The sequence below is a fragment of the Gopherus flavomarginatus genome, chromosome 1, assembly GCF_025201925.1.
Source record: "Gopherus flavomarginatus isolate rGopFla2 chromosome 1, rGopFla2.mat.asm, whole genome shotgun sequence".
In the NCBI taxonomy this organism is placed as follows: domain Eukaryota; kingdom Metazoa; phylum Chordata; order Testudines; family Testudinidae; genus Gopherus; species Gopherus flavomarginatus.
The window spans coordinates 132,679,940-132,697,297 of NC_066617.1; the positions used below are offsets into that span (position 1 = coordinate 132,679,940).

Genomic DNA, 17,358 nt, shown 5'->3' on the forward strand with positions numbered 1-17,358 from the left:
GGTGCTGGTGGAGTGTGGCACAGCACTCACACGAACCCAGGTAATAATGTTGTATGATCATGGCTCCCTTGTCCGGATGGCGAAGGCTGAGTCAGAGCTAACTGTTCATCATTGGTGGGATGTATTTAAGGGGTGGTCCCCTTAGGCCACAGCTGCCCTAAATTTAATGTTGCATCCCACTGTTGTTGTTTTTGTAGTGATGGGAAGCTGCTTTGTATTGTGGGTTACCCTGTGTTGTTATATTCGATGGATGGCACAGCAGGTGTGAGTGCTCATGGCATACCATGAAGCTGTGTATGGTCCCCCCATCAGCATAGCTCTGCCAGGAAATAAGGGGTGGAGTGTTGGGGCTGACCACAAGTTACCTTGGCCTTTTATTTCAGGATGGTCTGGGTGGAACTAGGAGTGAACTGACTTTGATCAAACGGGCTGGCTTGCAGCCACTCCGACTGGATAAACAAGTGAAGAGATAAGCAGGGCCCAAGAATGTTAAGTGTGGGAATAGAAAGCAATAGTGTTTCCTGCCAGAGCCTAAAAACGGCTATGAGAATTGCTTTAGACGAACAGTCTCACCTGCGGACCTTGGCCTTGTGGGCGCCCAGGAACTCCCCATGCTGGAGCAGCGCCTGCTCCGAGCCCTCAAGGACAAGGCTGGAAGGTCCGGTACTGTCCGTAGCAGAAGGGGTGTAAGCATTCATTCTTGCTTGCCTGCTTGGTTGCTGGAAAGCACATATTTAGTAACGCGTGAAGGCTGGGAAGCTTCCTGTACTTTGGCAATAAAACTGGTTAAACTTATACAGCTGGTGTGGCTTCATTGAGTGTATCTGAGCTCCCCTTTGGCACAACACTCGGGGCTCCAGCCATGCGGGGGGTAGGCATCTCGGGGCTGCAGGGGTGTGGCACGGGCAGAAGGGATGGAACCAGAGTTAACCTCCCCAAAGGGGGTCTCCACCCGCCGCTCATGGACATGATTTTCAGCAGTACAAAACATTCTTTCCAGCAGCAGGAAAGACTCTAGGTGATGTTACCAAGCCAAGTGGAAACACTTCTCATCTTTGGCTCAACACAAATGAGTCTTACCAGAATCAGCAGGGATCCCGCTCATCCTAGACTACAGTCTCTCCTTAAAGTCATCAAGTCTCGCCCTCAGTTCTTTGAGAGTCCACCTGGTGGCAGTTAGCGTGTTCAGCCCTCCAGTGGAAAGTTACTCTGTCGTTATGCATCTGCTTACCACTAGGTTTTGGAAAGGCCTCATCAGAACCTTCCCACCTGTCCAAATGATCACATTGCAGTGAGACCTGAATCTAGTTTCTATGCCAACAGTGCCATCCTTTGAGCTGTTAGATTCATGCTCCGTGTCCTTCCTTTCTATGAATGTTGCCTTCCTGGTTGCAATTACTTCTGAGAGATGGGTTGGCGAGCTCAAGGCTCTGATGGCAGACCTGCCTTTCATGGTGTTACACAAGGATTAAGTCTCCCTGTGTCTACACTTCAAATTTGTACCAAAGATAGTCTCCCAGTTTCACATCAATCAAACCATCTACTTACCTGTTTTCTTTCCGAAACCACGTTCTTCTGCAGAGGAATGTCAACTCCATTCCCTTGATGTATGGTGAGCTCTTGCTTTCTACCTACAGAGAGAAAAACCAATCAGGAAGTCCCCTTGACTACTTATGGCAGTAGTAGAGAGACTCAAGGGGCAAGCCATCTCCACCCAAAGAATTCCAAATGAATTTCTGGTTGCTTTAAACTCTGCTACCAACTATCAGACCTGCCTCCTACAGGGGTGCAGGCTCACTCCTCAAGAGCTCAGGCTTCAACTACAGCCTCCCTTCAGGACATTCCACTTGTAGACATATATAGAGCAGTCATGTGGAGTTCGGTGAACACCTTTTGAAGCACACTACACCTAAATGCAGGACTCAGCAGCGGACACCTCCTTTGACATGACAGTTCTCCTCACAACCATTCCATCCTTATCCTCGCACCCTTTTTCAATTTAGGTACAGGTTGTCAATCACTGTCAGTGGAATAATCACTTGACCATCACTCAGAGAAGAAAAGGAGGCAACTTACCTGTAACTGGAGGTTCTTCAAGAGGTGTGGTCCCTATCTGTGTTCCACTTCCTGCCCACCTTCCCTTCTGCTGCAGATTGGTCAATTTAGAATAGAAAAGGAACTGAAGATATGCTCTGTCCACCCCGCCCTTTATTGCCTCGGACAGAAGCCCAAGGCAAACCAGAGCGCATGCACAAACCAATGGACACTAATTTCAAATTCTCTAACTCCAGACGTATGGTGTACATATGTGACCCTCAGTGGGATACAAATAGGGACCACACATCTCAAAGAACCTCCAGTTATAGGCAAGTACACTCCTCTTCTTGATAATATTACTAACTTCATCTTAATATAACTTGTATGATAAAAAACAGCTGTCATACAGTGGGTGATATGCTTCGGGAGAACAATAATGTGTCTCTTGAAATATCAGCCTTTCTTAATTTAAGCCATCAGGTCACTTGCATGTTAGTATTTCAGTTATAATTTTACTCTAGTATATTTTTCAGAATCATTCTTTTGAACAGTATTGAAATATTAATGGCTGTGACTTTGCATTCAGCTCACAATGCATTTGATCTAGGTATTTGTTTTCCCACGCCAAGGCCTGTGCATGCTTGGGATCATCTCTTTTTAAGTATCACACTTGTTTTTGGTGAAATGCCATGTCCATGTACAGTAAAGGGCCATATCTACCTTTCACTGAAAATTTCAATGGAAGGGAGTTTGGACCTTGAGAGTCCAATCCAGTGTCCACTCAAATAAATGAAAAGACTCCTATTGATTTCATTGCATTTTGCATCAGGCCCTTAGTGCTTTTCTTAAGCTCTGTAACCCACTGTGTCCCCCATTGCATTTAAGGTTTCAGACAGTGATTTTTCTGTCTCAAAGAGCTTACGATCGAAGTATAAAACAAGATATGACAGACAGGGGAAGCGTAAGGAAATAGTGAGACAACATTGGTTGTTATGACAAGCAGTGATCACAACATAAGAACTGCCTAACCATTGTCAAGTTTTTGTGAGCAGTGTAGCCAAGAAGAACTTAAAGGAGGGCAATGAGAGAACTTTGCTGCAGATGTTTATGGGGAGCTCCTCCCATGTATGCAGTCTAGCATTGGAGAAAGTATGAAGGTGCTTCTTTGAAAAAGTAATAAACGAGTGAGTGAAGAAAGCTAGCATCATTGGGAGATGGAGGGTGGATCTCAATTTCGCAATATTGTATGCGAGATAAAAGGTTTTTTAGTAGTTGATTTTATAAATTCTTGCTTACTGCTTTAGAATTACAGAAAGATGAGGCAGAACATGCAATAATGGAAAAGCGAAAGACCTCCTTCACACCAGCAGCATGTGAAGACACTGAACTAAGCATTAATCATCCATACTACGATGTTGCAAGGCATGGCATTGTGCAGCTAGCAGGTATATTTATAAAAATTAAAATGCATGACATTTCCTAGATTTAGCAGATGTTACTCTGCACCTTATTATATTGTTTCATATTACACTATTTAAAGTGATACATGGGAATAGTGTAGACACTTTGGACCCCGATCCCAAAAAGAACCTAAGCATATGCTTAACTTCAAACGTGTGACTAGAGTTTAAGTACACGCTTCAGTGCTTTGCCAGTTCAGGACCATCGGCCACAAAGTCAGGTTTGGTTTTGTTTAAAAACAAAGGTACAAGACCTAAATATGAATAGATGTATTTGCTTATAATCAGTGAAAAGTTATTTTGTTTTTCATTTCCTGTATGTTATGAAGCCAGACACATGATCATTCTGCTAGCCCACAAGAAACAGAAAAAAACAACTGAGCAGTCTAAAATGTTACTGTCTAAAATGAATGAAATGCAAAATGTAAACTATCGGTGTAAATGATGAAAATGTAAATGTATCACCTGACTTTCAAAGAGGAAGTGAATAGGAGCGGCAGGTGCTTCACTCCTTTGAAAATCAGGTCATTAGATTTTAAAAAATTCTGTTTTTAATAATGTATCACATTTTATTTGTGACAGGTAAGCACATCTTTAACATGTTTATCTTGATAGTGTCCCCTGTGGGTTTTTTCCCTTTGATTTGTTTTTGGCACTATTTTAACTTGCAACACAACAGTAATGCATAATCCTGAGCTTATGGGTAACCTTGACATTTTTGCACCTCAACTACAAAGCCCGGCATTTTTTTCAGAATGAAATAATAACTAATAGTTTTTCCCACTAGTCACCCTGATGAATCCCAAAATTCTTTACAAACTTAGAGCACAGTTTTTGCACCTTTTACTTGCATAGGGCTGGGTCATTAATTTCCTGAATAAGGATGAATTTAAGCATATCCTTAAATGCTTTCCTGAGTCTAGGCCATAGATGGCAGTATAAGAGTCATTAGTACTTGATCAATTGATTTACTCTGGAGATCTTGAAGTATTAGATGAGCCAATTCATTCTGATATGGCCAAACCCAGACATGTCTGGGTTGACACACAAATAGAGTGAAATCCTAGCTCTGTTGAAGTTGATTGGAATTTCACCATTGACTTCTATGGGGCCATGATTTTACCCATAATATCTGTTGAAGATATATGTATATTTTCAGGTAAAACTAATTTACCTCAGCTTCACAACAAACTTGATACAAAAAGTAAGAGTTAAACCCATGGCTAAGAGAGTACAAGATTCAAACTCTATTAGGGTTGCCAACTTTCTAATCACACAAACCTGAACACCCTTGCCACACCTCCTGCCCTCCCTTTCCTGAGGCCATGCTCCTGCCCCGCCCCTTCTCCAAGGCCCCACCCCTGATCACTCCATCCCCATCCATCCATCACTCGCCTTTCCCCCACCCTCAGTCACTTTCACTGGGCTGGGTCAGGGGGTTGTGGAGCAGGGGGGAGTGAGGGCTCTGGCTGGAGGGGGGGCAGGCTCTGGAGTGGGGCCAAGGATGAGGGGTTTGGGATGCAGGAGGGAGCTCTGGGGTGGGGTTGGGGATGAGGGGATTGGGGTGCAGGAGGGGGCTCCAGGCTGGGGCCGAGGCGTTTAGAGTGCAGGAAGGGGCTCAGAGTTGGGGCAGGGGGTTGGGATGTGGGCTCGGGGGGGGGGGTTTGGGTGCAGGAGGGAGTTCTGACCTGGGGCAGGGGGTTGCGGTGTTGGAGGGGGCAAGAGTGCAGGCTCTAGCTGGGCATTGCTTACCTTAGGCAGCTTCCAGAAGCAGCCAGCATGTCCAGCTCCTAGACAGAGGGGCCAGGTGGTTCCGCACGCTGCCTGTGCCTGCAGGCACTGCCACTGCAACTCCTATTAGCCATGTTCCCAGCCAATGGGAGCTGCAGAGTCAGCGCTCGGGGCGGGTGCAGCACATGGAGACCCCTGGCCTCCCCTGTGCCTAGGAGCTGGACATGCACAGCCACTTCCGGGAGCTGCGCAGAGCCAGGGCAGGTAGGGAGCTTGCCTTAGCCCCGCTGCACCACCGACTGGACTTTTAGTGGTCTATTAAAATCTTCTGGATTGCTTTCAATAGCCACTGGGAGATCGAGGCTGATTCCAGTAGACTCCCAGCCAACCCAGGATGGTTGGCAACCCTAAACTCTATTGACTGAGCAAGATACTAATCTGACAGAACAAAAGTACTTTAGGATGTTTGTGTCAGGAGCTTGTCCCCTGACCACTCCTCTAGTTCTGCCCTCTGATTCTGCTTAGGCCACTAGGCAAGACTCCTGTTCACATCATTGGATCACACCATCCACACCCCGGTGTGTGACAGGGAAAAATACCAAGACATCAAAGCTCGCCATGAAGTCTCTGAAACTAAATTAACAAAGAAGTGTGAATGAGCTGGCAAAACTTTGAAATAGAAAAGAAATTTAGAAACACAAATAGAGACGTTAACAGAGACTTTGAAGATATCAAGGTCATTATAATGTCCCTCCAGCAACCTCTACCACCTGCCTCGTTACACATCGTTATAGGATAATACTTCAGTAAATAAAAGGGATCATCTTTTATATTCAACTTTAGCAGAGCTGCCAGAAAATTGTCCATAAAGGCAATGCTTTTTTCCCCGCTGTTATACCTAGCACCCGAATGTTGTGGGCCTGGATTTGAGAGTTTGAACTTTTCCTTCTGGCAATACATTATATTTCCAGTCTCTTGTTGTAAGAGAGGTTTTCTTTTATGTTTGTGTACCTCATCTTCCCTGCACTCGAAGCCCCAATGGAATTCATTGACACTTGTCATTTGTCTACTGTAGCTGCTATTAATTCTAACAGATACCTCTGTGTTTATACTTCCTGGAGGATATCATAGAAATGTAGGATTGGAAAGGACCTCGATAAGTCTTCTAGTCCATCCTCTGCACTGAAGCAGGACTAAGTATTTTCTAGACCATCATTATATGTTAATCATGGCTTATAAGCACAGTGCCTGATGCGCAGCTTAACCCTCTGAAAGATGCAGTTTGAAAATTTCTTCTGAGATTTGCTTAATATTTTTTATTTGCATGGCAATCTTAGTGATTTCTTCTGAATGAGGAAATTGGCATGAGTGGAAACTGGTTGTTGAACAAACTAAGTACCCTGTAAGCAAACAGAAAATATGTCCTCCATATTCTGAGCGAGGTTCTGCCCCTTGAGTAGGAGGAGTTTAAATGGTGGGGAAATTCAAAAGGGGCCAAAATATTTGAAGTAAATAATATATATACTCTTCTTCTTGAGCCAACTCCTTTAAAAAAAAATAAATTATGCTTTCACTGATGGTGAGCTACAGGAAAAGAGAATACAAAGTGGATAAAGAATGCTAAGTAGCCTTTCTATTCAATAACAGTCTCGCCTGACATATTTATTTGTGGATGTTCAGCTCAGTCTTGTGACATATCAGGGGAGGGGCATTTGCTTCAAGATTTCTCTGGAGTGAGAATCAGCATGGTTTTAAACAATACTCATTTGCAGCTTTCTTGTTTCATTGTAGAGCTCCCTTCTTAAGCATGTTTGCTCAAACTGAAATCAAAAGGCCATATATCTATCCCTACCTTAACTCCATTGAAGCAAATAGAAGTACTCTGGGGATGCATCTGGTTAAAATGTTTACTTCTGTACAAATTATCTTCTTAATGTGGCAGCCTTGGTAGTCAAAAATAACTGCTTTAAGATCAGAAAGCAGTGGTTTTAGCTGGCATGTCAGTCAGGAATAACATGCTGGAGCTTAGTAACCACATTGAATGATTTAAATGCAAAACCCAAGTGCATTCCAATAGCCAGCAGCTGCACATCAGAATCTTTTGTTTAATATTTAAAAATCATAAAATTCTAGGGGAGAATCAAATAAGAAGAAAAGATAAAGGAGACGGCAGGGAGGGAGAATGCTTCAATTCAGCAGAGAGACTTCTCTACTCCCTCTTTTAACTAGTAGTCAATCAAATTCATATGCTTGCTGGATTTAAAGCATCTCAGAAAGGAATAGTCTTTTCAAATCTCCTTCCCTTCTGGGAAAAGGTCAGTTCCTTTTGAAAACAAAAATCATTTTTAAAAAATTATTTGTACCTAGTTTATTATACATTTTAATCATCTCTCAAATAAAACAAATTATAATTTCAGTGTTTGGAGTGGCTTAGTTAAAGTAACTCTGCAAGCTGTTCATTCTATTCTCATTTTGCGGTTGAAAGACAATGGAATATATTACAAATGGATAAGGAATGAGAGGACAGAATTTAAGTGAAGATTGTGTGCAATAATTGTTCTGGCTTTTACTTTGATTTTATTTTCCACAATTTTGTAAATGCAAAAAATGGCCTTTCATTATGTTTTAATAACAATCTAATATTCCTCCCATAAATTAAAATAATTTATACCTGCTTACTATAACAATAGCTTTGACAAGATCCAAAAGATTCTTTGAAGTCTATTTCACACTGTATAAATAAGAACAAAGTTAATCCAATTTCCACTGTCAAACAAAAGTGTGGTGGATTTTTTAAAGAGTTCTAGCTGTAGTAATTGTTCAGACTGAAATTGGGTGTTTACTCAGATTGACTTGTCTCATTAATGCTGATATGCAGTTGGCTATTTTACATATATGTCAGCTTGAAGCATGCAAATTATTCTGCTGGTCTGGCGATGTACCCATTTGTAAGCATATGAACATTTTTGGAATCCCAGAGCAGTAAAGACTGTTGCAGGACTGATTGTTTTTACTTTAATTTTGATTAAAAATAAAATTGAGATTTTTTTTCTTGTGGTGCAAGTGGAGGAACATGTAAAAGCTACATAATACATCAAGCTCTTTCCCTTATCTTCCTCTGATTGCCAGAAGCTGAGATTGGATGACAGGAGATGGATCACTTGATAATTGCCCTGTTCTGTTCATTCTCTCTGAAGCATCCGGCACTGGGCACTATCGGAAGACAGGATACTGGGCTAGATGAACCGTTGGCCTGACCCAGTATGGCTTTTTTATGTTCCATTATCCTCCCACAGTATGGCCTCTAGTTATTTCTTGCATGATCATGTGCAGTGCTTTTGCATGTGTGCTGATTTTGTGTGTTTCTAGAAGAATTTCTGATTTCTGCTGTTTTCTAGAAACACACAAAATCAGCACACATGCAAATTAGATATGTGCTTTTGTCCTGTTAGCTCAGGGGTAGACAAACCGATGGCACGTGTGCCAAAGGCTAGCTGATTTTCAGTGGTACTCACAATGCCCGGGTCCTGGCCACCAGTCCGGGGGCGCTCTGCATTTTAATTTAATTTTAAATGAAGTTTCTTAAACAGTTTAAAAACTTTATTTACTTTACATACAACAATAAGTTAGTTATATGTTATAGAAAGAGATCTTCTAAAAACATTAAAATTTATTACCGGCACACAAAACCTTTAAATTAGAGTGAATAAATGAAGACTCGGCATACCACTTCTGAAAAGCTGCCGACCCCTGTGTTAGCTGTTAGGCTATAGCTAGTCATTTGAGTTGACATGGTCTTGGTTTTAAATATGCATGTTCACTAGCTCCTACCCCTTTTCCATTTAAAATGATTGTTAATAAGGTCTCCTCTATACATTTCTCTTTTCCAGTCATTTTAATCGAAAACCACAAAATACAACATTCACATAGCCCATACAAGAAATAAATGTTTCGTATCGGTCTTTTGGTATCAGACTATACATACTATATTTGTCTTTTAGAAATCAAAACGGAAAGTATTGCACAATAGGAAGGTCTAAAGTCTTAGGGTATGTGTGGACTGTGTATTTGCTCAAATTCAACAGGAGAACAAGGGTCTGTTTAGGGTCTCTCTTACTTTATGATACCCTAAGAACACAGGAATCTCTATGTAAAAGAAAATGAAGCTGAGCTTGAGCATCAAAGTTCAGATCTGAATGTGAACTCTTTCAGAATTTGGGAGTGTTTGAATCTGAGGATCTGGTCTGGGCACATCTCCAGACCAGACCAGTGGTCTTTCTAATCTGGTACCGTGTGTGACACCGGTAAATCAGGTGCCAGCTCTTGACAAATCTGTAGGCATCCACTGAGCACTGACAGATTCACAGCCGGAAACTAGACCTGTTCAATTATATGTTAATACAGTTGAACAGTGGGTGTTAGACTTTTAAGGATGTGTTTGGACTCTATAAAATGTTTGTAAATTGATGCATGTATTAATCTTATTTGTAATGTCTGTATTCCATGCTACAAGGTAAAATATGTTTGTTTTAGAATTGTAAAAATGCCTGCTTTGAACTTGTGAACTCAGATGGGAAGAGAGACTTCCCCCACCCATCCAGAAGGCATATCAAAAATTAAGTGGTCCATTGTAGGACAAAAGCTTTGTTTATTTCCCCATCTACCCATGGAGAAATAAGTGCAGAAGGCTTCATCCTATCTGTCTGAATGCTGGAAGAGGGAAATAAAAATAGCTTTCTTGCACTCTCACAAGGGCTGGAGTTAAGAAATAAAAAGCGGAGGGCTCCAGGGTCAACCTGGATTAAGCCCTAAAAAAACATTCAATGTTGACAAATTACTGTGTCTCTCTCACCAGTCATCACAGACTGGAACTCATTTGTGTATATATGCTTGCTTGATTTCACCTGTAAATAGCTGTCATTTCTTTTTCCTAGTTAATAAACCTTTAATTAGTTTATTACAGCATTGGCTACAGGTGATATCTTTTGGTGTGAGAACAGGGTAAGCGCCTGGTCTCTTAGAACCGGAAGCAACCTGAATATTTTGTGATTTTTGGCATTGGTTACCATTTATCACTAAGTCTAGCTTGCCTGGGTGACAGGATAGACTGGAGAGCTCAAGGGAACTCTCTGTGACTCCGTGGTAATATTGCTACAGCAGTCTAGGAGTTCACATTTGTTATAGGGTTGGTGAAATCTAATTATAGAACATACCATCAGTTTGAGTTGTCTGCCGCCTTTTTGACAGTCTGCCATGAGGTTGGCACACTTGGTCGTGAGCCACTCCAGTAAGTCTGACACTGTTTTTCCACCAGTAGTTCATTAATTGTTTCAGAGGAAGGTGTAAAATCTCACACTTGAACAATATAGGCCACAAGGTATACATGTTCCATTGAACCAGCCTTGTATTTCTTTGCTCTCTTTAATCTGCATTTTCTTGGAAGCTACTTGTGAAATAGCAAAATATTGACTTTGTATCTCTAAAACTGGTGCTAACCCTCAATACAACACCAGAGCATCTCTGTAATACAGAGGTCCAAATTCATTCCAGGTATAACTCCACTGACTTCAGAATTAAATCTGGGATGGGTTTGGCTCACTCTGCTATTTCAAGTTCAAGAATGGAACCAGATGATACTAAACAAACACTTAATTACATCAGAAAGTTAGTGGTGCCATCTGCTTTTGTCTGACTGAAAGAACAAGATGTTTGCCAAGAGTTTAAGAAAACTGTATGGAAAATATATTAAATGTGATTGGTGAAGAGAACAAACAAAGGCACAGATCCGGGAAACCACCTCTGCATGCACTTTAATCTGTCCTTATATAGGAAATCACTTGAGCACATGCTTAGGTGCTTTCCTGAATTGAGCTAAAGCCATGATTCCAGATAGTCTTTTCACAAAGAACTGGTTTCCAAATAAATTAAGAACATGACTGGAATTCAGAATAGTGAACGCAGTCATAGAAAGGACTTGTGAAATGAAAGCAGTACCATTTTTTTTTAGAACTGTGAAATAACTATGGAATCTTCAAATCCACGTCTGACTCAGTGCTCACTGAGTGGATCAAATTTGTGTCCTAAATAATAAACAGTTTGCTCCTGCTGTCTAAATTAATTATGCTTTAAAAAAAAAAAGGTTTAGAACATGCATGGGAATTTTGGTGCATGTTAAAAAGCATTGCGGTTTCCTAGGGAGTGAACAATTTAAGTTCAAACAACATCCTTAAAATTGTTGGCCAGGCATCTCTGTAATTTTCTTTTACATTCTTTCTTCATCTAAAGATTCCACAGGGCTCACCTGGGACTTCCGTGGAGCAAAGACCTTGTGCTGGCTCTCCAGAAGAGAGAGAATTTCATTTCTAGTGCTCTTGGCTGGGATTGTCAAAGTTGCCTAAGGGATTCAGACTCACTTCTAACTCCATTCAAATAAATGGAAATTGAGCGTTTGAATCTTCTAAGAAGCTTTGAAGATCTCAGCTCATAGTGCTGTAGTTGGAGGGGGGAATGTCATATTTTGGCTTTTGATTCACATGTTACTTGTTTTGCAATTTGCTAAGCTTGGTGGACAAAAGTTAAAGTTTAGGCTGCTTTAGGTTATCCTGGGAACCTTTTTGACCTCAGCTACCCAAGTTTCAGATAAGCAGAAAGGACAACCATCCATACCATCACTGACACAAATGAGGCTTAGTCACATTACATAAAAACATAAGCATGTCCATACTGGATCAGACCAATGGTCCGTCTAACCGAGCATCCTGTGTTCTGACAGTGATCAGTGCTAGATGCTTCAGAGGGGATGAACAGAAAAGGGCAAGTATGGAATGACCCATCCCCGGTATCCAGTCCCAGCAGTCGGCAGAGGTTTAGGAACACCCAGAGTATGGGGTTGCATCCTCTTGGCTAATAGTCATTGATGGACCTATTTTCCATAAACTTATCTAATTCTTTTTTTAACCCAGTTATAGTTTTGGCCTTCACACATCCCCTGGCTATGAGCTCCATAGGCTGTGTGTGGTGTGATGAAGTGTTTCCTTATAATTGTTTTAAATCTGCTGCCTATTAATTTCAGTGGATTACTTCTGGTTCTTGTGTTATGTGAAGGAATAAAACTTCCTTATTCTCTTTCTCCATACCATTCATGATTTTATAGACTTCTATCATATATTCCCCCATAGGTTTCTCTTTTCCAAGCAGGACAGTCCCCTTTTAATCTCTCCTAATTCAGAAACTGTTCCATACCATTAATCATTTTTGTTGCCCTTCTCTGTACCTTTTGAATTTCTAACCTAACTTTTTTGAGGTGGGGCAACCAAAACTGCACACAGTATTCAAGGTGTGGCATACCATAGATTTATATATTGGCATTATGATATTGTCTATTTAATCCATCCCTTTCCTAATGATTCCTAACATTCTGTGACCTTTTTTGACTGCCACTGCAAATTGAGTAGATGTTTTCAGAGAACTATCCACAATGACTCCAAAATCTCTTTCCTGAGTGGTAATAGCTAATTTAGACTCCGTCATTTTGTGTGAACAGTTGGAATTATGTTTTCCAATATACATTACTTTGCATTTTCCAACATTGAACTTCATCTGCCATTTTGTTGCCCAGTCACCCTGTTTTGTGAGATCTCTTTGTAACTTTTCGCAGGCTGCTTTGGACTTAATTATCTTGAGTAATTTTGTATCATCCGCAAACTTTGTCACTTCATTGTTTATCCTTTTCTCCAGATCATTGTTTATCCTGGTCCCACTACAGATCCTCAGGGCACCTTGCTATTTACTTCTCTCCATTGTGAAAACTGACCATTATTCCTATCCTTTGTTTCCTATCTTTTAACCAGTTACTGATCCAAGAGATGACCTCCCCACTTATGCCAGGACTGCTTACTTTGCTTAAGAGCCTTTGGTGTGGGACCTTGTCAAATGCTATCTGAAAGTTCAGATACACTATATCAGCTGAACTCTCCTTGTCCACATGCTTGTTGACGTGTTCAGATAATTCTAATAGATTGGTGAGGTGTGATTTCCCTTTCCAAAAGCTGTGTTCACTCTTTCCCAACATTATGTTTATCTATGGGTCTGATAATTCTGTTCTTTACTGTAGTTTCAACCAATTTGCCCGGTACTGAAGTTAGGTTTACCAGCCTGTAATTGCCAGGATAGCCTCTGAAGTGTTTTTTTAAAGATTGGCGTCACCTTAGCTATCCTCCAGTCATTTGGTACAGAGGGTGATTTAAGTGATAGGTTACATACCACAGTAGGTAGTTCTGTAATTTCATATTTGAGTTCCTTCAGAACTCTTGGGTGAATACCATTTGGGCCTAGTATCTTACTTCTGTTTATCAATTTGTTCCAAACTCTCCTCTATTGACACCTCATCTGGGACAGTTCCTCAAATTTGTCACCTAAAAAGAATGGCACAGATGTGGGAATCTCCCTCCCATCCTCTGCAGTGAAGACTGATGCAGAGCTTAGCTTCTCGGCAACAACCTTGTGTTCCTTGAGTGCTCCTGTAGCATCTTGATCATCCAGTGGTCCCACTGATTGTTTGGCACCCTTTCTGCTTTAGATGTACTTAAAAAAAATGCTGTTAGTTTTAGTGTCTTACTAGTTGCTCTTTAAAAAAATGTTTGGCCTACCTAATTACACTTTAACATTTGACCTGCCAGAGTTTATTCTTCCTTTCTATTTTCCTCAGTAGGATTTGACTTACAGTTTGTAAAGGATGTATTTTTGATTCTAACTGCTTTTTACTGTTTAGCCATGATAGCATTTTTTGGTCTTCTTACTGTTTGTTTTTGTTGTTGTTGTTCTAGGTGGGAATACATTAAGTCTGAGCCTCTATTATGGTATTTTTAAATAGTTTTGGAAACTTGCAGGAACTCTTGTAACTGTACTTTTTAATTTCCATTTAACTAGCTTCCTCATTTTTGTGTCGTTCCCCTATTTGAAGTTAAATGCTACTGTGGTAGATTTCTTTGGTATTCTCCCCCACCCCACAACAAGGATGTTAAATTTAAGTACATTATGGGCACTATTACTGAGTGGTTCAGATATGTTCACCTATTGGACTAGATCCTGTGCTCCACTTAGGACTAAATCAAGAATTGCCTTTCCCCTTATGGGTTCCAGGACTAGATTCTCCAAGAAACTGTCATGAATAACATCCAAAAAGTGTATCTCTGCATCCCGTCCTGAGGTAACTTGTACCCAGTCAATATGGGGATAATTGACATCCCCCATTATTTTTAGGTTTCCTGATTCTGTAGCTCCCTAAGCCTTTCACAATCACTGTCACCATCCTGGCCACGTGGTCAGTAGTATATTCCTGTTGCTGTACTTTTATTATTCAAGAATGGAATTTCTATAGATAGAAATTCTATGGTACAGTTTGGTGCCATTGTGGTACCATTTGTTACAAACTGGTACCATTATCACTAGGCTTAAATTATTTGGAAATAATAAAAATATGGGAAACTTCTATTGCTGCTGTGGCTACCTTCCTAGAATTTGGCCCCATTTCTGCTCCCATTGAAGTCAGTCGGACAACTCCCATTGATTCTAGTAGGAGCAGAAGCAGGCCCTGTAGCTATAACTGATATTTTAGGAAAAAATAAAATGATCATAGTATTTTATATTTTAATATAAAAAATCCTCAAAAATAGTGATTGGCTTTACAAGAATCCCAAGAGTTTATTTGCAAATTGGGATGAGCTACATCCATTATAAAATACCTTTTGATCTGCAACATGCAGTTAGCAATTGCAATGCCATCCATGGTCTTAATTAAAAAATAAAACAATTTTCCTACCTGTCCTTCCCTGCATCTGCTGGTTGGTGATTTTTTTTTTAATTAAAACTTGTATTGTTCATTAAAAAGTGCTGTGCAATGTACATCTATTGCAATGCTCAGCATAGACTTGAAATATGGACAGAAAATCCCAAAGGGTTTCCTGTGATCTTATATTTTAATTTGCACAAATCTTAATCTGAACTGTACAGATTATACTCTCCTTCTCAATGTGGAAGCATCTTCTGTCAGCACATAATGCACAGGAACAGTTTGGTTTCATAATATTAAGAGAACTGGCTCAACACAATCTGCTCCAGCTGATAGTTCTGATGCTGTCACAGCCAATGATTTGCTGAGGTCTCTTCCTTTACACTCTTTGCTTTAGGTGCATCTGCATGAGCTTGGGTGATTGATCCAAAGGCAGCACTTAATATCCTCACATGCCACAAGAGGGGAAATCCATTTCAGTCCCTGAAATGTCTGAGAGCGCAATTTAGCTCAATAACTTCAGAGATTTATGCCTTAGTGGTGAGAACTATGGGCCAGATTCACAACGGTATTTAGGCACCTAAAGATGCACATATCCCCAAGTGGGATTTTCAAAAGTGTGTAAGCAGGTTAGGTGTTTAGTTTCAATGGGCGTTTAGTGCCTGACCCGCTTAGACACTTTTGAAAATCGCATTTGTTATATATCTGCATCTTTAAGCTTGTAAATACCTTTGAAAATCTGCTCCTTATTCTGCAACTGACTCCATGTGGTCAGATCCCTCTCTCTGCACGGAGCACCACTGAAGTTAATGAAATTCTGCAGGGGAGAAGGACTCTGCCCATGTAAAGTTAATTGCAGTGTTTGGGCTCCTTAAGGACTTCAGTATTGGACCCAATAATAATAATAATAATAATAGTAATAATAATCTTTGCACTTACATAGCACCTTTTCATTTGAAAATCTCCAAGTAATTTATATAGTGATTTTCCTTTCAAACTTTTATAAACAGGTAAACATACTGAAAATGAACATAGAAACAAAACAAGCATTTAAGAAAGAACTTGAGTTTTTAGCCTTTTTACATCTGGCTATCATCTGGCAGTTTCATACTAACAGGCAGGAAGCAAGAGAAATCAAGACAGTGAGAAACTCATATGGTGTTCAAACCAATGGGAAAAAGCATTAGAAATTAAACTAAACATAAATTGCTGTTTGTGTGCATGTGTGTATATTTTATATATATATAATATATATATTCAGTGTGATGAGCTTAATTTTAACAGAATACAGGTCTAAATTATGGCTCCAGATCTGAATTGCACTGTACTTTGAGAAGGTTGGGATTCAAACTTTATGGCACAGGCCCACCTGCATGACTCATATTTCTTCAGTGAATACAAATGGTCTCCAGAACTAGAAAACGTGGGCCTCCTCTTTAAGAAATGGTACTCCTTTGCTCTCTGTCCCTCTTCCTCTTCTTGAGATGAGTGTTGTCATTACAGACCACTTCCCTAATGGTAGGTAGAAATAGTGCTGAGGCCACACTGCTGGCATTGCAGTGGGGCTCATTCCCAGTTTGTTTTGTCCCAGTTCTTCTGATTTCTTTTTGGGGTGTTTAGAAGCTGTAACTCTGAAATGGGAGGAAAGATGGGCAGAAGGAGTAGTTTTACTTGAATATACTCATCTGGAGAGGGGGAATGGCAACAGATGCAAGAAGCATCATTTTTCAAGGAAGGTTGAGCAAGTTATCCATTTTCATCTGAAATTCCTGGACACCATCAGTCCATGAAATACGGAAAAATAAGTTAAAACAAACCACTGAAAATACTGTTATTAAATGTTAAAATAAAGGCCTATCTGTATGCCGTAGGTGCTCTTGACACAATATAAAAGTACATCCTAAATACAGAAATTTAAGAACTTATCAAAAACCCTACTCCTTCTTGAACTTTTCTCCACCCTTACAATTACAATTCCCCGCCGCTCCAAACCCCAGTGTTCAAATGTGCGGGGGGGAAACGTGAGGTCACCCGAGTCAGGCTATTTCAGACTGAATGGGGTAAATTCCAAGCTGCAAGGTTCTGTCACAGAACATCTGGCCAGCAGTCTCCTCTCAGTCATACCAGTGGAGCTCCAGTTTTGTTTTGGTCACCCATTAATTTTTGAACAATGGTTGGTTTCTTCAAAATTTTATTAACAAATTAGACTTGTATGGAAAAAAAAAACAGGAGTTTTTCTGTGTCTCAACAGTCCTGTGAAGTTGGTATTATTATTATTATACCTGTGACGGCTGGCAGCTAGATCCATCTCCCTCCTCAGCTAGAGGGAGATTCTTGCTC

General features: G+C 40.5%; 2 protein-coding genes across 4 annotated transcripts in view; both read left to right on the forward strand.

Moving 5' to 3' along the window:
* The window catches only part of ARHGAP8 (Rho GTPase activating protein 8), a 111,234-nt gene that overhangs the window by 32,212 nt on the left and 61,664 nt on the right, over nucleotides 1-17,358 (forward strand). For all 3 annotated transcript variants that reach the window (XM_050924891.1, XM_050924901.1, XM_050924912.1), the window contains exon 3: nucleotides 3,342-3,482. In XM_050924891.1, the coding sequence (XP_050780848.1) occupies nucleotides 3,342-3,482 (141 nt within the window). The remainder of the gene's footprint in view (nucleotides 1-3,341; nucleotides 3,483-17,358) is intronic.
* UPK3A (uroplakin 3A) overlaps nucleotides 1-17,358 on the forward strand; it is an 897,123-nt gene that overhangs the window by 3,395 nt on the left and 876,370 nt on the right. The window lies entirely within an intron of this gene.